Below are 19,515 nucleotides of genomic sequence, written 5' to 3'. Positions count from 1 at the left end.
TCCGGTGTGCAGGTGTGCAAAGAAGCAGCTGGTATATGCACTGCGACTTGTGGTCCAAGGCTGGCCGCTGTTTGTGTTTGTATGCCGAACTTTTTATCTTAATGTTTATCTATGAAAAATAAACATAAAAAACGGTTACTTAAATGGCAATTATAATAATCAAATTAAAAAATTGAAGCTTGATTAAACGCCATCACAACAAAATTTGCATCTTTGCATGCAGGATTTTCTATTGAAAAATCCCATACATTCCAGTCGGGAGCAAAAAGTATTAGAATGGAGGATCATTAAAAAGCTTTGAAGCCTAGTAAAAGCTTGAAAAATAATATTATGCTAGGCACATTGTAAGCTAGTGCACCTCAAGCTATTAAGTGAAACTAAATTGAAAAATTTTTTCGAGGTTTTGCTGCTTCAATCCCGTTCGTTGATTGCATATGAACATATTTTTTTCCATTATTTGCAAAGGCTAACACCATCTATTTTTTTCCCCACAGACAATAGCGAAATATATACGATACAATAAAATTGATGTACTTACGATTAGCATTTAGCACAAACTACTGCTGACACAAGCGCATTACATTTTTGTTGGAACACTTAACGGTTTAAAAAAAACACTTGGTTGATGCACATGCTTCATCTTAACAGCCTGCTAAATTCAGGTATAAAAGTGAGTACTGGTAATTGAAAACTAGCTCAATTTTTGTTTTTGTAGTTTTATAAAAGACACGATTAGTTTTGTCAGAATGAAGCACGCAATGATGTATTTTTAATCATGGATGAAAATCTTAAGGAACGAAGAAGGCTTGATACCGGATCACAGAGGTTAATATTTATGGCATTGATCACTTTGAAATGTATAAGAACAGTTATGCAACAAACATTTTCTGATATTATTTTGTCGGAATTAGTTGAACTTGTTTAGGCTGTCTTTGTACGTGCAAGTGTAAAGCACTTATAATAATTTCATCGTTGTTTCTCTGTGTAGTTTTATCACCTTTACTCCACCTTAATGTAATTTTTTCCCCAACAGGGATGTTGAAAGAAAAGACAATGAAGGACAAACCTCAGAAGCTATGGATCATCAGGTATAAAAATATGACTGTTTGAAATCTAAATTGTATTTGGTTAAATTTACTGAAACTACTTCTAAGATGCTTTCTGTCAATACAATTTGCAATTATCTGATACAATGTACTTCTAAGAATTAGTGAGAATACAATTTAGGTTTCAGCGCTATTGGTGCTTCTAATTCATTTTTACTTAGATCCAAAGAAGTGTACCGCAGCAATGCACAGGCACCACAATTCAAGGGTCAAACATAGTTAGTTCTAATGTTATAATGAATTCTGGACCAGTTACGATCACAAGTAAGAAATACCAGTCTCCGGTCTTCGCATGATATTATTAGTTATGATTTTTTTAGTAAGTATCATAGTATGTAATAATTTAATTATGTCAACATACTAATGTGTATTGTATTGTACTAAAAATACAACAACTTTACAGATCAGTCTATAGTTGAAAATGTGAACATTGATGAACTGTGTAAGTATATCATATTTTTTTGAACTTTTCGTTTTTTGAAATATGATAGAGATGGCTTGACATTTGCTTTGATCTCAAGATTGTAACTCAGTAGAAATAATGTAGGTTTAATATAGATTTGTATCCAGTGGTAAGAATATTTGTTTTGTGTTAACTATGCATTTTAGGAATGGTTGAATAAATCGAATTCCTAAATATGTTTTTGTAATATGAATACAACTTGGACTCAAACGGAACTTGATGAATCGCCTTATTGTTACGTCTAATAAGATAAAGACAAAAAGTGTGTTAGGTGCAGAGGTGGACAGTCGGTATTTTGAAAGTACCGTCTGTAACGGTACCGGTATTTGGCAAAAATGTACCGATGGTTTCGGTAGTTGGTACCAGTACATTATGTGTAAAAGATGCCGCTGCAAATGCAGTTTTTGCCGCTATTATGCCCCCGGTAAAGATTGTTCCAGGTCAAAACATATGTGACGTTAATCGCTTGCAATTTTACTGGACAATTCTAGATTAAAAAATCGACACATGCTAAAATTGGTATTAAGGATTAATTAACATGTATTTTTGAAAACATACTTGTTAAAATAGTAAAATAATCGTGTGAAAAACACCGACCCAAATTTCTTAAAAAATTTAATTTGGTATAGAGATTCGGTAGTTTTTTTCAAAAGTACCGACAGTATCGATACTGAAAAAGTACCTTGGTACAGTAATTCGGTACTATAGCACCGCTGTACTGTCCACCTATGTTAACAATACCCAAAAATTCAACGTAATACAGTCACGTGATTACATCTTTCCAGTAAAGGTCACTTTAAAAAAATGAGAAATAAATTCATAATCCACAACTGAAGTTGCAATGATTTCGCTTATAGGGGTCAACTAGCGAAGGGAAAGTTGTCGTTATTTCTGTTGCTTGTTTACTTGTTAAGCGTGTGAAAAGTACTGACTCAAATTTCTTGAAAAAAGTAATTCGGTACAGAGATTCGGTACTTTTTTTCAACAGTACCGCGGTACAGTAATTCGGTACTATAGTACCGTGGTAGTGCCCACCTATTGTTAGGTGGTATTTTTGACGGCCATTACTTTCTGACGATCTGAGAACATTCCTTTGTGACTGGTGGAAAAATTCATCTTATAACAAAAAACCCTATCAACTAAATAAACTAATAAAAGAATTTTAAAGTTGTTTTCAGTGTTTTGATATTTAAAACGGGTTGTAAAGTAACAGTTGTATGGAAGATTGTGTGACAGTTTACATCAAACAATTTTAACTTCCTCCTTTCTAGGAAGCGTATGGGCTTCAAAAAAGGCTCAATTTGTTTGTTTATTTTTTATGTAATAAAATTATTATAAATGCAATTACTGAAAAATCGCTCCATGGGGATCCCTGAAATTGTGCATGTAAAAAAGATTTGTCTGATGCTATTTCATACTGGAATATGGCAAAAATCACATATCTCTATATACTGTTACATAAACACAAACTCAAAAGTGGATTTTTGGGCCTAAAAACTCATATTTCCCACTTTTTCATCCCAATTTCTCTTCAAGTTTTCCTCACAGCCTGAAACATTGAAACACGCGAACTGCTTGGGAAATTCCCAGGCTAGAAAACAACACCAACCATGCTCCCTTCTGAATGGTCTAAACAGGTTTTTTAAAGCCCTACGTAAGAGTCTAACATAATCAGAGAAATCTTATTTTTTGACCCATACTCCTCCTACCAATTCAAACCCTAATTCCAAGCCTGACATTAATTCTCATTCCTAGAATTGTCTGGTTTGAATGGTGGCGATACTGTATAGTATTATGTATGTATGTATAGTATAATGATGTGATGTGATCTGTTTAATGATCTTATTTTCTTTATTTGATCATTCGCGGAATAGTAGGTTTATTCACATACTTTTGAAATATTTAGTAAATATTTTATATTTTCTTTTTTTTAAAAGGTAAGGATTTGCAAAACAGCCTTGTTGAAGCAGCAAAGAATGCTTCTGAAACCATCGATCCGGTTGTTGATCTTGACCATAGCATTGACTGGGTGTCACTTGAAATTGCTGAATCCAACGAGCCTTCTATCACAAATGAAACAACACATCATCATTGCAGAGAAGATTTTCAAAAAATGTACAAAACATTTGAAGGAAACCTCTCCTTAAAACAATTATGGCCCCTTGCTCAACAAGAAGCTAAAAATGAAGCAGAAAGAAAGTGCAAGACAGAATCAGCCAAGCAGGATTACATTAGAAAGCATGGAAATGTTGTAGGAATTCTCGGGGAGGCCGGCATAGGCAAAACAACACTTTGTAAAATTCTTGTCCAAGAAGTGCTTAAAGAAAAGTCACAAATGTATGATTGTCAGTGCCAGTATATTTTTTATATCCCGGTGCGAAACATGGATTTTAAAACCGAGACCTTTTTTCTTCCACTGCTTTTGAGCAGTGCTTCATGTGAATATAGTTCACACATCAAAGAAGAGAAAATAAGAGATAAGGTCCTTGATAAGTTAGATAACAATCCCAATGTTGTGATAATCCTTGATGGTCTAGACGAGGCTGATATCAACTTAGATTCCCAACCTTCTAACATTTCCAAATATGCTAAGTCAACGGCAGAATATTTTATTAAGAACATTTTGCAAGGTAAACTTCTTCCTAATGCTAAAAAGTATGTCACTTCAAGGCCGCGACAGTTTTATGATCTTCACAATGACTGTAGGCCACGATTTAAGGCAAATATTCTTGGTCTCAGTAAAGAGTCACAGCGTAAACTCTGCCAAGAGATTTGTGGTGAATCATACAGTGATGTTTTGACCTATCTTCAAAATCATCCTGACATATTTGCTTACTGCTATGTACCAGTAAATTGCCAACTGGTTTGTTTTTGCATTCATCAGTTTTTAAGCAATGGAAATGACCAACTTAGTCATTGTACAATGTCTAAGATCATGACTTCAGCCTTTTCTCTATTCCTTGATTCTTCTCATTTTCGAGAAAACCTCAATTCTGAAGAGATGCAGAAGGAACTTAAGAAGATACCAGCCTTAGCTTGGTATGGGTTTGTGAACAAAATGTTGCTGTTCAAAAAAGGTGATCTTAAAAAAAATGGAATTGACAACAACAAGGCCCTGGATTGTTTTCTGCATAGTTTTGTTGACGGCAAAAGGTCAAATTTACGTTTCAAAGTTTTTGAAGGGAAAAAGGTTTTCTTTTTTTCTCATATGATATGGCAAGAATTTTTATCTGCCATGCACCTAATCTTGTTCATGCCTCTTGAGGACTTTCAACGACACCTTCACGAGTTTGGCTCCAGCTGGTGGCAGATGGTGACCAAGTTCATGTTTGGAATTCTTTGTCAAGATGTTTGTGAGCAGTTGGAAGAAATATTTCCCACCATGTTTGCTCACAATGATGACGAAATTGCAGGAAAAATTGCATATTTGAAGAATTTTACTTCAAAATATCTTCAAGATTCTATCGAAAGAAGCTTTGATTTCAAAAGTTTTCTCCAGTTATGTACGTTAGCATATGAATTTCAGAATGAAGATCTGACCTCTAAAATTGCCGAAAAACTGCCCGCTATGATAGCTGTCGGAGGAGATTTGCTCCCAAGTGACATCGCCAGTTTTCATTATGTTCTGAGCAAGAGGAAGAATTCTATTGATTTAAAATTTCATGTGAATTTTATTGAAGACAGCTTTCAACACTTCTTTGAAAAAATGTCTTCCATTGGTAGCGTTTTGATGGTACAATTGAAATATTTTTTTATTTTTTGAACATTTTTGGCTTTTATTGTTAATTCTATTGGTTGGATCTTTCGATTTCCATTTGTGAATTTTTTGAAATTTAAAATTCTGAAAGTTGTTTTACTTGTTTATACAGATGTCTGCAGTTTCTTGCAATAAAGGAAATCTTTATCTCACAAACATGCAAAGCTTGGTGAAATGCTTAAACAAGATTACGTGTCTTATTCTTAATGAATGTGTCATTTCTGGAAATGCTGCAAAGTGTCTAGCTGAAGGACTGTGTAAACTCTCTGCTCCTGTACGTATTTGTTACTTACAACGTGATTTGAAATTTACCAGGCCTTAATTTCTTTCTGTTACTGTTTTGTTATGTAAGTGGTCTTTAACTGATTTCATGTTAATGGTGACATTGACTGGTAAGGTTTCGGTGAACCTGAGAATGAATTAGCAACAGTGTTTTATGGTTAACATAATATCACTACATCTTCTTATATGTCAATAGCTTTTATTGCATTCTTTTACTCTTTATGACATTTTCATCTTTGTTTGATAGATATCAGAGCTTTATTTGGCCAGAACCAAGATTGGTGACACTGGTGCGCAATATCTGTCAAATTGTTTGAGGAAAATAAAGAAGCTTTATCTTGCTAAAAATGTCATCACAGCAAATGGTGCCAAGTTTATATCAGACGGACTTAAACTGCTGAAACAACCTGTACCTGCTGTCTTTATTAATGTGTTGTATTTTTAAGATAATATGTAACTCAACATCAAGCTTACTATATGATCATATGTGCTGTTTCTTAAATATTTTATAACATATAAAAAACAAATTTGAAATGTCATAGTTGATAGCAATCTATTATGGATTTTGTTTCCCACAAGATGTGGGCTTACAGTCCATGATAAGTAGCATTAAAAGTTAATATTTTGCAGCAAAGTTATGTTTTTGTTCTAGATGACTTGTCTTGATCTTTCTTGGAATTCAATTGGTGATGAAGGAGCAAGCTCTGTTGCATCTTCATTGAGCAAAGTGGAACAACTTCTTGTTAGAGATTGTGGATTCACAGAAAAAGGAGTTGAAGCTTTTGCTGATGCTCTTAAAGACACAACCGTATGTTCAGTTAAAGTAGATTATAAGGATCTGTAAAACAAGGAGTAATGTAGGTCTGTCATGTGAAAGTTATACTTGCAACTCATACAGTGTTGGCTTGGTAGCCGAGTGGTTTGTGCACTAGTCTCGCATTAAACACGGCTCATATTTCGTGTTTGACACTCAGTGGCGCTATACCACTGTAATGCTTTTGGGCAAGGCATTACTGACATTTGCTCCTTTTGAGTTGATCTGGTGGACTGTTCTAAATCTGGGCAATACTATATGAATACTCAAAAAACAAAGCAAAAATGTATAACAAATAATTAATCGGAACTTGCACAAAGACTAGCTTGGCAACCGGTTCTTAAGTGATGAGTAATCATCGCCGGGTTTAAGTCGTGCAAAGACTTCCCTTAGTTCAAGAAAAAATATTATCATAACATACCAGGGTCAATACATGTGAACTGCTCTCATGTTTGTCAAAATCTTTGTTAAAAGAAAATCGGTATATTTTTTGTGCAGGTTATACTGGGTATATGCTAACTGCATTTAGCATCTTGGCAGAGAGCATTCTTAATAGATGATCGCTCTGGCTTTTCAAAAAATAGCTTGCAAGTTAAACAGTTTGAGCAAATCCTTTTTAAATGTTTTAAGTAAGAATAAAGTTCTGATTATTTTTTTCTTGTATAATTGGTAGAGCAATGAATATAGAACTTGTTAAAAAGCTACCGAGTTTAATCGAGAGTAACATGGCTGAATAAGTCCAATAAAAGTGCATAATCTTCATGGCTGCTTTTACATGTTATAAATAGATGAAGAAGCTTGAACTAACTTACCAAGATCCATTGAAAACATTGAATCATCAAATTACCATATCATGTGATAAGGAAATACTTCTTAAGGAAACATCTTACCATCGTGATCACATAACTGGAGTTGGTGTTGAATTGATTTGTGAATTTCTCAAACATTGCGAACAAGTATGTTACACTTGACAAAATTTAACATATGTTAAAATGAATAGTATGTAGCATGTCACGTTTAGGTTTTATTTGTCCGATTTTGAGAATTCTAATTTTTGCTTGAGACTGAAACTTATTGGAAATCTTAACTTGATTATTTTTCAGTTGGAAAATCTCAGCTTTAGTTACGTATCAGATGGAAATCGTGCAGCAACTGCTATTGCTCAACTTCTTCGTACAATAAAACAACAAAAGGTTAAACAGTTGAATTTCTGCAGAAGTGACTTAACAAGTGAAAGTGCCAAAACATTAGTGGAATCATTACTGCAGGATTCATTGCAACAGCAGGTACCTTTATTAGCGTAGTTAATGTTTTGATTACTTATGTGTAGTGAAACACTTGTAAAGTGGAGGAACATGTAGTCCTTATATGACTCACATTATGTTTTGTAGCAATAATTGTACTGGTGAAGGAAAACAGCATTTTTAAAACTATTTGGCTGTAATAAAGCCATGTATTGCTTTTAGCAAGCTTATAGCACTTCAGAACAATTTCGATACTATCTACTCTTTAGTGTAAAAATTGTGCACAATGTACACTGACTTAATATTTCCATATTTTTAGGTATCATACTTGTGTTTGAGCGATACGAAAATTGGTGATGAAGGAGCGAGATTTATCTCAACTTGTTTGAGCAAGTTTGAATCACTTGATCTATCAAACTGTGGTATCACAACACTTGGCGCAGAGTATTTATCGGAAGGACTAAAACAGCTTATAAACCCTGTAAAGTTTGATACAGATTAGCTGTTTTGTTTTTACTTTTGTAGTGTATGTTTTTTGTATATACATAGATAATTTTACGAGAGGCACACAGGAAGTGTCTTAATGCACCTTAAAAAGAACTCACACACAAGTTTGGGTTCTTTTATTTCTAAACAAAATGTTCATGTGGAGAAACAAAGTTGCTCCAGCAGCCCCGGGTGCCTTTGTCCTTTGTATGAAAAGAAATCTTCTTTCTGAGGCCAGAAAGACTCTTTCAGAGCATCCTTGACTACGCTTGTATATTGTAGAATAATTCACTTTTCTAAAACAATTTTGCAGCTAAAGATGTTATTTTCTTAATAAAATGTTTGAATATACCATAGGCAATATCAATAGGCACAACATGCTGGAAAAGTTTCGTGGAACTCACACCTTACTGAATCATCATTGTTTGTAAATAGTGATGTGATATATGACAAGAAATTAGACAAAAAGGAAAAAACCGAACATAGTAAACAAAATTTTTATATTGAAAACAATATTGACAATCTTGCACACAGAAGACTACTTTTTTTATTTTCTGTATTTTTGAGGGAATGCAATCACTTATCATGCGTTGATTTGTTGTACATTGTAGCATAAACCTGGATTGAGTGTATTTAAAATGAAAAAGATTTATGTCACCGAAAGGTGGAGTGTTTGAAAGCCTACATTGTGTACATTGTTGATGTTTATTCTAGTCACACATTTTTGGACCTAATTAAAGAACCAACTTTCCATCATTGCATCAAGATCTAAAATAAAAATTTTGTGCAGCAAGATGGTCAAAACTGTGCCACAAAATTTGAAGTATGTAATTTGTTATCTTATTTGATCTGGACATGATGCTACTATCAGATTAATTTTTTATCCCCTGTTTTGACCTGATAATCAAGACACTTTTTACATAACAAGTGGAATGATGTATGAGTTCAATGAAATGTATCCTGTTTTAAATTTATCTTTGGTCAAGCGCTGTGAGCAAAAATGTTTGAAAACAACAGTTTTAAGGTTCTAATACGTACGATTTAACTTGGTCAGGCAATTGTCTTAATGTGCAAACCTGTTTCAATTTGGGCTAGACACCTATGATTTGTCTTTGAGATGAGTTGAATTAAACAATTTTTATGCCTACATATATTATTGAACTAATTTGTCTTGAATAATGCATAGGCTTTTTCCTGGATTCTTGACTGAAAATACCACATTATTGTCAAGTTTAGTAAAGACTGATAGATTGATTGCTCATATGCTATAATGACAATACATACATACATTTACATACATATAATAGAAAACCACTTAAAGAAATTAGATAATGTCTACAAATTGGATTTGGAAATTTAGAGATTGGATTACTAAGGCATTCTGGTTTTATTATGTGCATCTCTATTATTGGCCTTGTTGTTTGATTCTGTCAATGTGGTAGTGCGTTAACTGGTTTTATGTTTGAGATTGTTCTTGTATATTTTTTGATGCTCATCACTTTTCATTTGCCAGTTAACTGTGAACATCTCTCAAACAAATAAAAAGTTTTTACTGAATGTACTACCACGTTCCCACAAATCTCTAATTTTTAAAGCAAACTGCATAATATTTTGAATACCATTTCTTTGGTTTTTACTACTTTTCTGAATTTTCAATAGATTTTCTTCAAGTCATAGACAAAATTTGGTTTGTAGAACCTTGATGGCATAGAGGAATGCATATTGTATATTTATTTTATATATATATATACGTGTATTGTAAAATTGTCTCAAGTTTTTTTATTGTTTGTAGATTAAATATCTTCGGCTCTATCAAAATTCAATTGGTGATGAAGGAGCAAGCTCTGTTGCATCTTCATTGAGCAAAGTGGAACAACTTCTTGTTACAGATTGTGGGTTTACAGAAAAAGGAGTTGAAGCCTTTGCTGTTGCTCTTAAAACCACAACGGTGTGTTCAGTTAAAGTAGAATATAGGTGTTTATAAAACAAGGAGTATTGTAGATCTGTCATGTGCAAGCTATACTTGCAACTCAAAGAGTGTCGGCTCGGTAGCCGAGTGGTTTGTGCACTGGTCTCGCATTAAACACGGCTCGTATTCCATGTTTGACACTCAGTGGCGCTATACCACTGTAATGCTTTTGGGCAAGGCATTACTGACATTTGCTCCTTTTGAGTTGATCTGGTGGACTGTTCTAAATCTGGGCAATACTATATGAAAACTCAAAAAACAAAGCAAAAATGTATAACAAACGGAACTTGCACAAAGACTCAGTAACTGAGACTTAAGTGATGAGTAATCATCGCCGGGTTTAAGTCATGCAAAAATGTCAATCAGTCTGAGAATAAACATTACAATAGACAATAACTTAACATACCAGGGTAGATACATGCAAACTGCTCTAGTGGTTGTTAAAAAATTTGTTAATAAAAAGTGTATAAATTTTTTGTGCATGTTATACTGGGTATATGCTAACTACAATAAGCATTTTAGATAAGAGCATTTTTATAAGATGATCGCTCTGGCTTTTTAAAAATAGCTTGCAAGTTTGAGCAAATCTTATTTAAATTTTTTAAGTAATAAAGTTGGAATTTTTTTTCTTGTATAATTGGTAGAGCAATAAATATAGAACTTTTATACCAAGTTTAATTAAGAGTAACATGGTTTAATAGGTTCAATAAAAGTGCATGATCTACACGGCTGCTTTTACATTTTATAAATAGATGAAGAAGCTTGAACTAAGTTACCAAGATCCGTTGAAAACATCCCATCGTCTAATTACCATATCATGTGATATGGAAATTCTTCTTAAGGAAACATTTTACCATCGTGATCACATAACTGGAGTTGGTGTTGAATTGATTTGTGAATTTCTCAAATATTGCAAACAAGTATGTTACACTTGACAAAATTCAACATATGTTAAAATGAATAGTATGTAGAATGTCACGTTTAGGTTTTATTTGTCCGATTTTGAGAATTCTAATTTTTGCTTGAGACTGAAACTTATTGGAAATCTTAACTTGATTATTTTTCAGTTGGAAAATCTCAGCTTTAGTTACGTATCAGATGGAAATCGTGCAGCAACTGCTATTGCTCAACTTCTTCGTACAATAAAACAGCAAAAGGTTAAACAGTTGAATTTCTGCAGAAGTGACTTAACAAGTGAAAGTGCCAAAACATTAGTGGAATCATTACTGCAGGATTCATTGCAACAGCAGGTACCTTTATTAGCGTAGTTAATGTTTTGATTACTTATGTGTAGTGAAACACTTGTAAAGTGGAGGAACATGTAGTCCTTATATGACTCACATTATGTTTTGTAGCAATAATTGTACTGGTGAAGGAAAACAGCATTTTTAAAACTATTTGGCTGTAATAAAGCCATGTATTGCTTTTAGCAAGCTTATAGCACTTCAGAACAATTTCGATACTATCTACTCTTTAGTGTAAAAATTGTGCACAATGTACACTGACTTAATATTTCCATATTTTTAGGTATCATACTTGTGTTTGAGCGATACGAAAATTGGTGATGAAGGAGCGAGATTTATCTCAACTTGTTTGAGCAAGTTTAAATCACTTGATCTATCAAACTGTGGTATCACAACACTTGGCGCAGAGTATTTATCGGAAGGTCTTCAACGGCTCACAATTCCTGTAAGATTTACCACAAAATAGAAAATTTTTTGGGTCCATCTATGTCATATATTTTTGTACCACTATTTTTATTCAAAAGGAAAAATCATAATTTCTGGCATTTAGGAACTGTAAGTAATTTTTTATTGCCCACATAATTTTTTTGTTTTTGGTTACAGATCGAATCTTTTAAAATCTGTTCCAACTGTATTGGTGATGAAGGCGCAAGTTTTCTTGCTTCTTCATTGAGCAAAGTGGAACGATTTTGGGCCAGTTACTGTGGGTTTACAGAGGATGGAGTTGAGAGTTTTACTGATGAGCTCAGAAACACACCGGTACCAGTTTCTGAATAATGCATAGTAGTGTCTATGACAGTTTTGTTTTATGATCACATGACATTTGATATATAACTGAAATTATCCCAACTTGTGGTTTTTTAAATCATGTGTAGTTGTGAAGTTAGTTAGGTGTGTTTTGATATTTCTTTGCATTATGCTTTTTTATGTGAGACTCTGAAGATGCTTATCTGTTCTTAGATAAATCAGTTGGGAACTAAAGCGTTCTCCCTGTCTTATGAAGATTTTCGTCAAACATCACATCAAATTTCGCTTCGACGGGAAATTGGCAGAGAATTAGATTATTATTGTGCTGATGTAACTGGCGCTGGCGTTGAGATTTTTTGTGAGGTTTTGAAACATTGGGATAATGTAAGTAACATTTGAGTTTTAGTCCCACAACAAGTTTAAATTTTTCCCATTTTAATCTAACATTTTTCTATCAAATAATAATTTTGTTTAATTATGTTTTTCTAAGTATCACGTAAATCAGTATCACGTATATGTTTTTCAACGCATCACATAAATGCATATCTATTGGGGAATTTTTGCATTATAGCTTTTGAGAGGTATTTTCGCTTTTAGTTTAACAGATTCTCCGTGAGAAATGTTAAAGAGGGAGATCGTGCAGCTAAAGCTATTGCGCAATGCATGCACAAGATCAAGTGTCTAGAAATCAATAGCTGCTACATGACGAGGTTTGGTATAAAAGCATTATCAGATGCAATCCGGGGTCTACCAAAACATCAGGTTTCTATCTTGAATAGTTGTTTGTTAACAACCCTTCACTGGCTCTTTTTCTTCTTGCCATAAATTTTCGTTTTCCAGCTTTATCTGATTGAACAATAAAGCTGTATCCCCACATATACTGCATGTACTAACTGTATTTAAGATATCTTAATAGGTAGATTTATGAACCTTCACAAAGTTAAAGTCACTATTACTACCGCTCGCTATTTCCAGATGGTGGATCTTAGTTTTTATGGGATAAAAGTCAACAACGATGGAGCACAATTTTTGGCCACTTGCTTGACCAATATTGAACGACTTCATATTCCTGACAGTGGCATAACAGCAGAAGGTGCCAAGCTCATATCCGATGGCCTTCTGCAGCTTACAAAACCAGTAAGACTTGGAGTGTGTTTGGTTGAATATATAGTGACATATTAATTTGTAATCATAATTGCACTGGTTCTGCAATAATTAGGACTTGCTTTAGTTATTATGCCTAAAGTGAAGTTTTTGTTTCACTCGTGATTTGAAATAACCTGCATTTATGGTAAACAGCGATGTTACGTGTGTGGTTTAGTTAAAATGTTATACTGTATTTCAATGTTATGGGCATTTTAAGAAACGTGGTTGCACAGTAATTATGATATGTCATGACATTTGCTGTTATAGATGGAAGAAATCTATCTTTGGAACAATGACATTGGCGATATTGGAGCTGAAGCTCTTGCTAATAGTCTACATAATATTAAAAGAATTGGATTATCAGGATGTGGGATAACACACATAGGAATGGAACACATGTCCAGAGCTATCGAAAAACTTTCTCAACCAGTAAGTCTGGCAATAAACATAACCTGGAGGTACAGGGTCTGCCCTATACTGGATAATGTATATTATATAGGGACAATAGGGTCTGCCCTGTTATATTACCTGATAAAGAAAATGGTGGCAGAACCGTGTAAACCTGAATAGTGTTATAAAAGCAATAAGCGGAATAGAGTGGCACCTTAAAGGTAGGGCACTTTATTACACTCCGAGCAATTTATCCTTCTGGTCATTTTTAAATTATACCCTTGCGTTAACTTAATTGTTTTAAATGGCATATTAATGGATGTTTGTTTGCAGATAATGCTTGAAGTTGCACAAAACAAAATTGGACTCAAAGGTGCAAAATCTTTGTCAAAGTGTGTGAAAAATATTAATTCTTTGAATGTTGTACGCTGCCAGTTGACTGAAGAAGGTGTACGAATATTACGGAAGGCGGTTGATGAATCTCCTGGTGTAAGTTGGCAGAAGTGTTTCTTACTATTTTGACGCCCTGTTCATATCAAATTCCAGAAAATGTTTTTGTGTGGCTTGCGTTATACTTGAACTCTTGCCGTCGACAATAATTTCTGCACATCTTCTAGGAATTAGTTCTAAAATAAAAACTGTAGTTGTATTTTTTCTTGCTTTATTTAATGACTCCTTTCAATTTAAATATGTGTTTTCAGTATTATTTTAAGGTTTGGCGTTGGCGACCGCTAGGAAATTTTTAGAGACCGCAAATTTTAAAGACTAATTGCTTATTGTCAATGCAAAAGTATAAACTTTGAGAGACGTTTGGACAAACTTAAGAGACTGTTTCGATCCCCAAAAACCATAGAATAATTTATTTCTAGATACATTGCCCACTTGCAAAGGTTAATGAGATACTTGTTGGTTAATGTTTTGCATATAGCACAACCTTGAGTTGTAAGTAATTACGCTTAGATTAAATTGTATTGCCAAGTTATGTTTTCATTCTTTGTACTTTGTTATATGATAATTGTTACCACGATATATGTTGCAGTGGTAATACTATTATGTTGCATATTGTGATTTTCTTGTCTGGTTGAGTATAAATTAATAGCTGCTAATGAAAAACTTTTATTTGAAGCATGGTAGTAGAAAAACTTCCTCCATTTTTGTCTGAAAATTTTTTCTTAAGGGGTCATACTCATATCCCAATTCAAAGAGATAGGCTTTTCAATGCAAGTACAGTCAACACTCGATTTTCGATTAACGGACTTTTTCCAGCAACGGACTGCTGCTGGTCCGCATTTGACCGTTAAATCGAGGGTTGACTGAAGCTACCAACGCAAAACTACATCATAAACCTACCCTGAATTTTGGCTTGCAACGAGATCTAGGTTATGACTGCCTACAGTCTTAATTTGGACAAAATCCATGCACTCAGTTTTCTATAACAACTGCCTAAACTTTACAAGTTTTTAGCTTAAAATTTTAGGACAAATACTCCAAAATACCAAAAATTCAAACCCACACAAAATTTACAACTTAGCCTAAACCTGGAACCAGCTGTCGCCAAAACAACAACAATTTACTCCGCATCGACATCACATGCGCATTGGACCGGAAAATTTCTTACTTATTTTAATATGACGCATTGAGTGCGAACACGCAACAATCCCTGTGTTGCCGGCTCAAAGTTGTCTTTCGATTGGGAAGTGACCCTTTAAAAACACTAGCATTAGTGACTTTAGTTACGTCCGTTGCTCATGAAATAACTAACTGCATTTTTTTTGGTTTGCAGAAAACAACGGTGACAAGTTGGGATCAAGTAGCGTAGCATCATTTAACGTTACTTTCGTCAATCAACACTTGATTCCCACAGATGAAACACTAGCTCACTGGGCATTTTTAAAACCGAAAATGGGTCAATGGATTTAATCAAATTTGTCACCCAAATTGCCACCATACTTGTCTAATTACGAATATGAACGGTGCTGGTATCCAGAATCAGTCAGGCAAAAGATTGGCGGAGTGTGTCAGTTCCTCACAACCACAATAGATTTTAATCGCAAACCAATGCGAGTAATCCACGTCCGATGTCACTTACAGCTTCTTTCTGCAGATAGGAAAATCCGACACCGCAATTGGTCACTGGTTATTAAGTATAAATCGACACAGAGCACTGAATTCCATGCAAGCTGACAACTCATTGCCTGCGACAGTGCTCTAATAACTTTCATGCAATCAACTTTGTAGTGGAAAAATATTTGAGTTTCTTGTTAAAAAATATCATGTAGCTTTCGTTCTTTGTGTATTATGAGATATCAACATTATATTAACATATTTACTTCTGTATTTTGCGATTATGTAGATGATGTAATTTGTCACTTTTGGCTGCAAGTTGCTTTGTAGCGGCCATTAAAGTATTATTAGTTGGTCGCTGGCTGGCGCTCTCAAGCCAGTTCGCGTTTTGTGTAAAAACTTCGTGGTTTAATCGCTACGTCATGTTGGTTTCATCAGCCTACATGTTGGTTTGTTATCCAGTCTATGATTGTGCTGTTTTACTATTCATATTCGTGAGCTCTGAGGTTTCAGCCTTCAATAAAGAACTCATACAAGAAATATGCAGTATGAGTAAACACGCCTTTATAGAAGCTGCCAGCTCAACTTTGTAGTTTTTGTGGTGATCTGATGCTGTAGTTGTTTTTCAACTATGAACGGTCAGTTTTTCTGAAATTTATGAGCTACCAGTTACCGGGATTTGTCACGGTGGAGGTTATCCCGCTCTAACGATCAGTCATAAAACCGTAAACTGCCTCTTCAACATAAAGTCAGCTCACAAGCCAGGTTGGAAATCAATTTAATCGGCCATCTTGAACAAATTAAAACACTTGACGCAAACATCGCGAGACCACAGCATTAAAAATCACAACCAGCTTGTTCTAACGACCATTGTAGAATGACTCGAGCAACATCCAATCGAAGATCAAATTAAGCGAGTCCTTGGATGGAGCGTGGAGTGTTTCTTGATTCAGGAGGAAAAGCTTGAACAAGACACATATAATTACGAGTAAATCTTAGAAACATCTGAGCAGATGTTGGGTAGGTTAATTATTGATGGAATGCGGAACGAAAGGAAACCTTGCTAAATTCCGCAAATATTTCCCCCGCTGCCTAGTTTCCCGGTTCCTGCTCGACATCAAATGTGGGTGACCAGCTGACAATTTGGCTCAAAGGACGACAAGGATTGTTTTCAAAAATGCATCTTCATATCCTTCATCGGGTCACGATGACTTTGCCACAAATTACTGCTAATTGCCAGCATGAAACATTTAAGAACAAGAAAAAAAAACATTTATAACAAGTTGCGTAAAATTGATCGAGGTTTTTCACGAACTTTAAGTTTAGTTAACTGCAAATTTAGTTAAAATTCCAATAAAGGGCATTTGGTGCTGATGACGTTAACCTCGTATCTAATTACTGCACACACATTGCCATCCTCTCACAGGACAAGACTCAAGATTGACGTCATCATACAATGCTTTTAAACCAGTTAACCAAGTAGTAAAAAATAAAACGAACTCTCAAGAAAATGTGCACCCTTTACCATTAAATTCATGATGGATAAGCGAGGGCGTTCGACTGAAACCTTCCCAGAGACGCCTTGGAAGTACTTCGGTGATGATAATAAGTTACCTCAGTACAATGTTGCAGCAACGCCCACTAATTATACTGCAACTGGCATTGTACCAAAACCACAGGTTGCAAATTGAAATAGTTCAACATTAGAACAACTCCATTTATTTTTCCATTCATCGTAATATTTTCTGCATAAGCATTCACTGTTTTAAAACTGACTTTACCGAACTTAACGTGCATTGATTAAGAGTTGTTTTTATATTCATGGCATATAACAGTAGTTGAAAAATACTTACCGTACCCACAGCTTCAAATTTAGCGAGATCAATTTTGATCAGGCTATTTGCAATAATACTCACTGTGTCATGTAGACATTACAATTTTTCACATATGGCTTCAGACTGCCCAAAAACATGGTATAGAGGTTGTTGTGTACTGATCCTAATTACTACTGATTCAACGCCCGGCTAATTGCTGTGAGCGTCTCTCTGTTGGAATTAGTTTGAAAAACAACAATGCTCTTGACATAGATTTTGAAACAAACAAGTGTTGGAGGTAAAGACGCGATTAACAAACATCATAAAATTGTTTGGACTACGCGCTTGCACAAAGGTTATTATGACGTGTTTTGAGAACTTCCTCTTTCTTGAGACAGCTTTGATTCAGAAAGTGAAATATTTGCGATTCAGTTACTTAATTCTCATGTAGCACCGCATTTTTGCTGAGTTGGCTGATGTCTGCAGTAAACTTTTATGATCTTCTCTTAATAAAAGTTTACCATCGATGAAACCCCCTGAATTATCGAATGAAAAGAAACTGGAAAATGAAAACGTATGTGTGCTCAGAGAAGTTTGCACACTCACTCGGGCACTTAATTTTCAAAACAGCATCAGTTCATGTACGATGACGTTTTAGTCTTGTGTTTAATGTGACTCACTGTATGAAGAGCTTCATTTCATTTTCTTTCCACGTCCACGTGATCACCTCATTTACAATTTACTACGGTTTGCCTTCCCTTCTTTTTATTTGTTCGCTTGTGTTTACCTTGTTGTAAGTGACGTCAATTTGTCGACCTACAAAGCGACAGGTACAACGGTTGCGCACCACGCTTATATTTTATGCCACTATATGCATTGATTCTATAGATATGGCATGAGAAGTCGGGCTAGCTTTACATTGGTCGTCAATTTGTTGTGTCTAAAAGCGATCGGTATGATTGCTGCACATTGTTGCGATTATGATTGCGCAAAACCGCAATTATTGCGCTATTATGACATCACATTGAATTGTATCTAAAGGTAACCTTGTATTTATGATTTGGTTTGTAGGCCAGGATGCTTTTATGTTTGTTGTTTGAGAACCCAATACAGGTGTGCCTGACTGAATTGGACGGTTTTAATCACTCCAACCCGTCCTGCGTCTTTTTTTCAATTATTATGGACTTGTGAGAGTGAGTTGCTAGTAAGTTGTTAGAGTCTTTTTAAACCTGTATCTTGATCAAAGCGAACGTTTGCTCCCGGAACTTTTAAATTTTTATTGGTGTCCTGCAAAGAGCTCTGTTAGCTGAACACTTCAAAGAATATCAAGCCCACTAATGTTCGGGAACGTGACGTGCATTCAAAGTCTGCCTCAACGGTTTGTCCGAATGAGCAATGCAAATAAATACTGAAGTGCAATATTACAACGCAAATCATCCCAAACTTGGCTTTTTTTGCTCTATATATTTTTAAAATTATATTGGAAGATTTTAACTTGCCACAAATGTCTGTTAACATTTACGCAAGATTAAAGAGAGTGAGAGAAAACAAACAATAAGTTAGTAATTTCTCAAGGTTTTATGAGAGGCTGCGTAGTGGGCTTTGTATGCACAGAGCAAATGACTGTGCTATAACCTTTTTATCCAAACGCTGTTCCGTTTAGTCCGTGTTGTAGTCACCTTCGTTATCGTTTGTTTTGTTGGTTGTCAACCAGGTAGCTAGTTTTGTAAGCCAGTGGTCAGTCTAACAAAGCTGTCGTTGATCTGATTTTAACAACAGGAAATTATTCAGAAAATGTTTTGAAGTCACTTGTCTTGTGAGAACTATTACAGGAGCTTACACGGCATCGTTCAAGGCAGTCTAAGCTAAATTTAACTGAACAACTTATGCAGGTAATTTTGAGTTGAATCTTTAATTTGTCCTCAATTACACGATTTTGCGAGATCTACTAGAAATACACTTTCTTGTACCAGCTGTTTTACATTTAAT

At 34.7% G+C, this 19,515-nt stretch overlaps 2 protein-coding genes across 3 annotated transcripts in view; both read left to right on the top strand.

Annotated features, from left to right (window-relative positions):
* Window positions 1-19,515, top strand: part of LOC143460723 (uncharacterized) — a 157,310-nt gene that overhangs the window by 14,660 nt on the left and 123,135 nt on the right. The gene's annotated exons all lie outside the window — the stretch shown is intronic.
* Window positions 673-16,212, top strand: LOC143460724 (protein NLRC5-like). Of its 2 annotated transcripts, none has more exons than XM_076958332.1 (22): window positions 673-825; window positions 1,034-1,088; window positions 1,268-1,370; window positions 1,510-1,548; window positions 3,507-5,302; window positions 5,439-5,600; window positions 5,856-6,017; window positions 6,261-6,416; window positions 7,211-7,378; window positions 7,526-7,708; window positions 7,986-8,147; window positions 9,945-10,100; window positions 10,874-11,041; window positions 11,189-11,371; window positions 11,649-11,810; window positions 11,969-12,124; window positions 12,326-12,496; window positions 12,710-12,874; window positions 13,088-13,249; window positions 13,526-13,687; window positions 13,982-14,137; window positions 15,432-16,212. In XM_076958332.1, exons 1-22 carry the CDS (start codon window positions 776-778, stop codon window positions 15,465-15,467), a joined length of 4,713 nt encoding a protein of 1,570 aa, XP_076814447.1. In that variant the 5' UTR covers window positions 673-775; the 3' UTR covers window positions 15,468-16,212. The 2 variants fall into 2 exon arrangements, with proteins under 2 accessions (XP_076814447.1, XP_076814448.1); XM_076958333.1 differs by lacking the exon at window positions 15,432-16,212 and adding an exon at window positions 14,362-14,689.

Source organism: Clavelina lepadiformis, chromosome 5, assembly GCF_947623445.1.
Source record: "Clavelina lepadiformis chromosome 5, kaClaLepa1.1, whole genome shotgun sequence".
Classification (NCBI taxonomy): Eukaryota; Metazoa; Chordata; class Ascidiacea; order Aplousobranchia; family Clavelinidae; genus Clavelina; species Clavelina lepadiformis.
The sequence above is the reverse complement of the archived record's forward strand: the minus strand, read 5'-3'. Positions and strand labels throughout refer to the sequence as shown.

Bases quoted from the DNA above. Each gene is read 5' to 3' on its own strand.
- LOC143460724 (XM_076958332.1), top strand. From the start codon at position 776: ATGGATGAAAATCTTAAGGAACGAAGAAGGCTTGATACCGGATCACAG. The intron at 13,250-13,525 runs GTAAGACTTGGA...TTGCTGTTATAG, and splicing joins TTCTGCAGCTTACAAAACCA to ATGGAAGAAATCTATCTTTG. The intron at 13,688-13,981 runs GTAAGTCTGGCA...GTTTGTTTGCAG, and splicing joins TCGAAAAACTTTCTCAACCA to ATAATGCTTGAAGTTGCACA.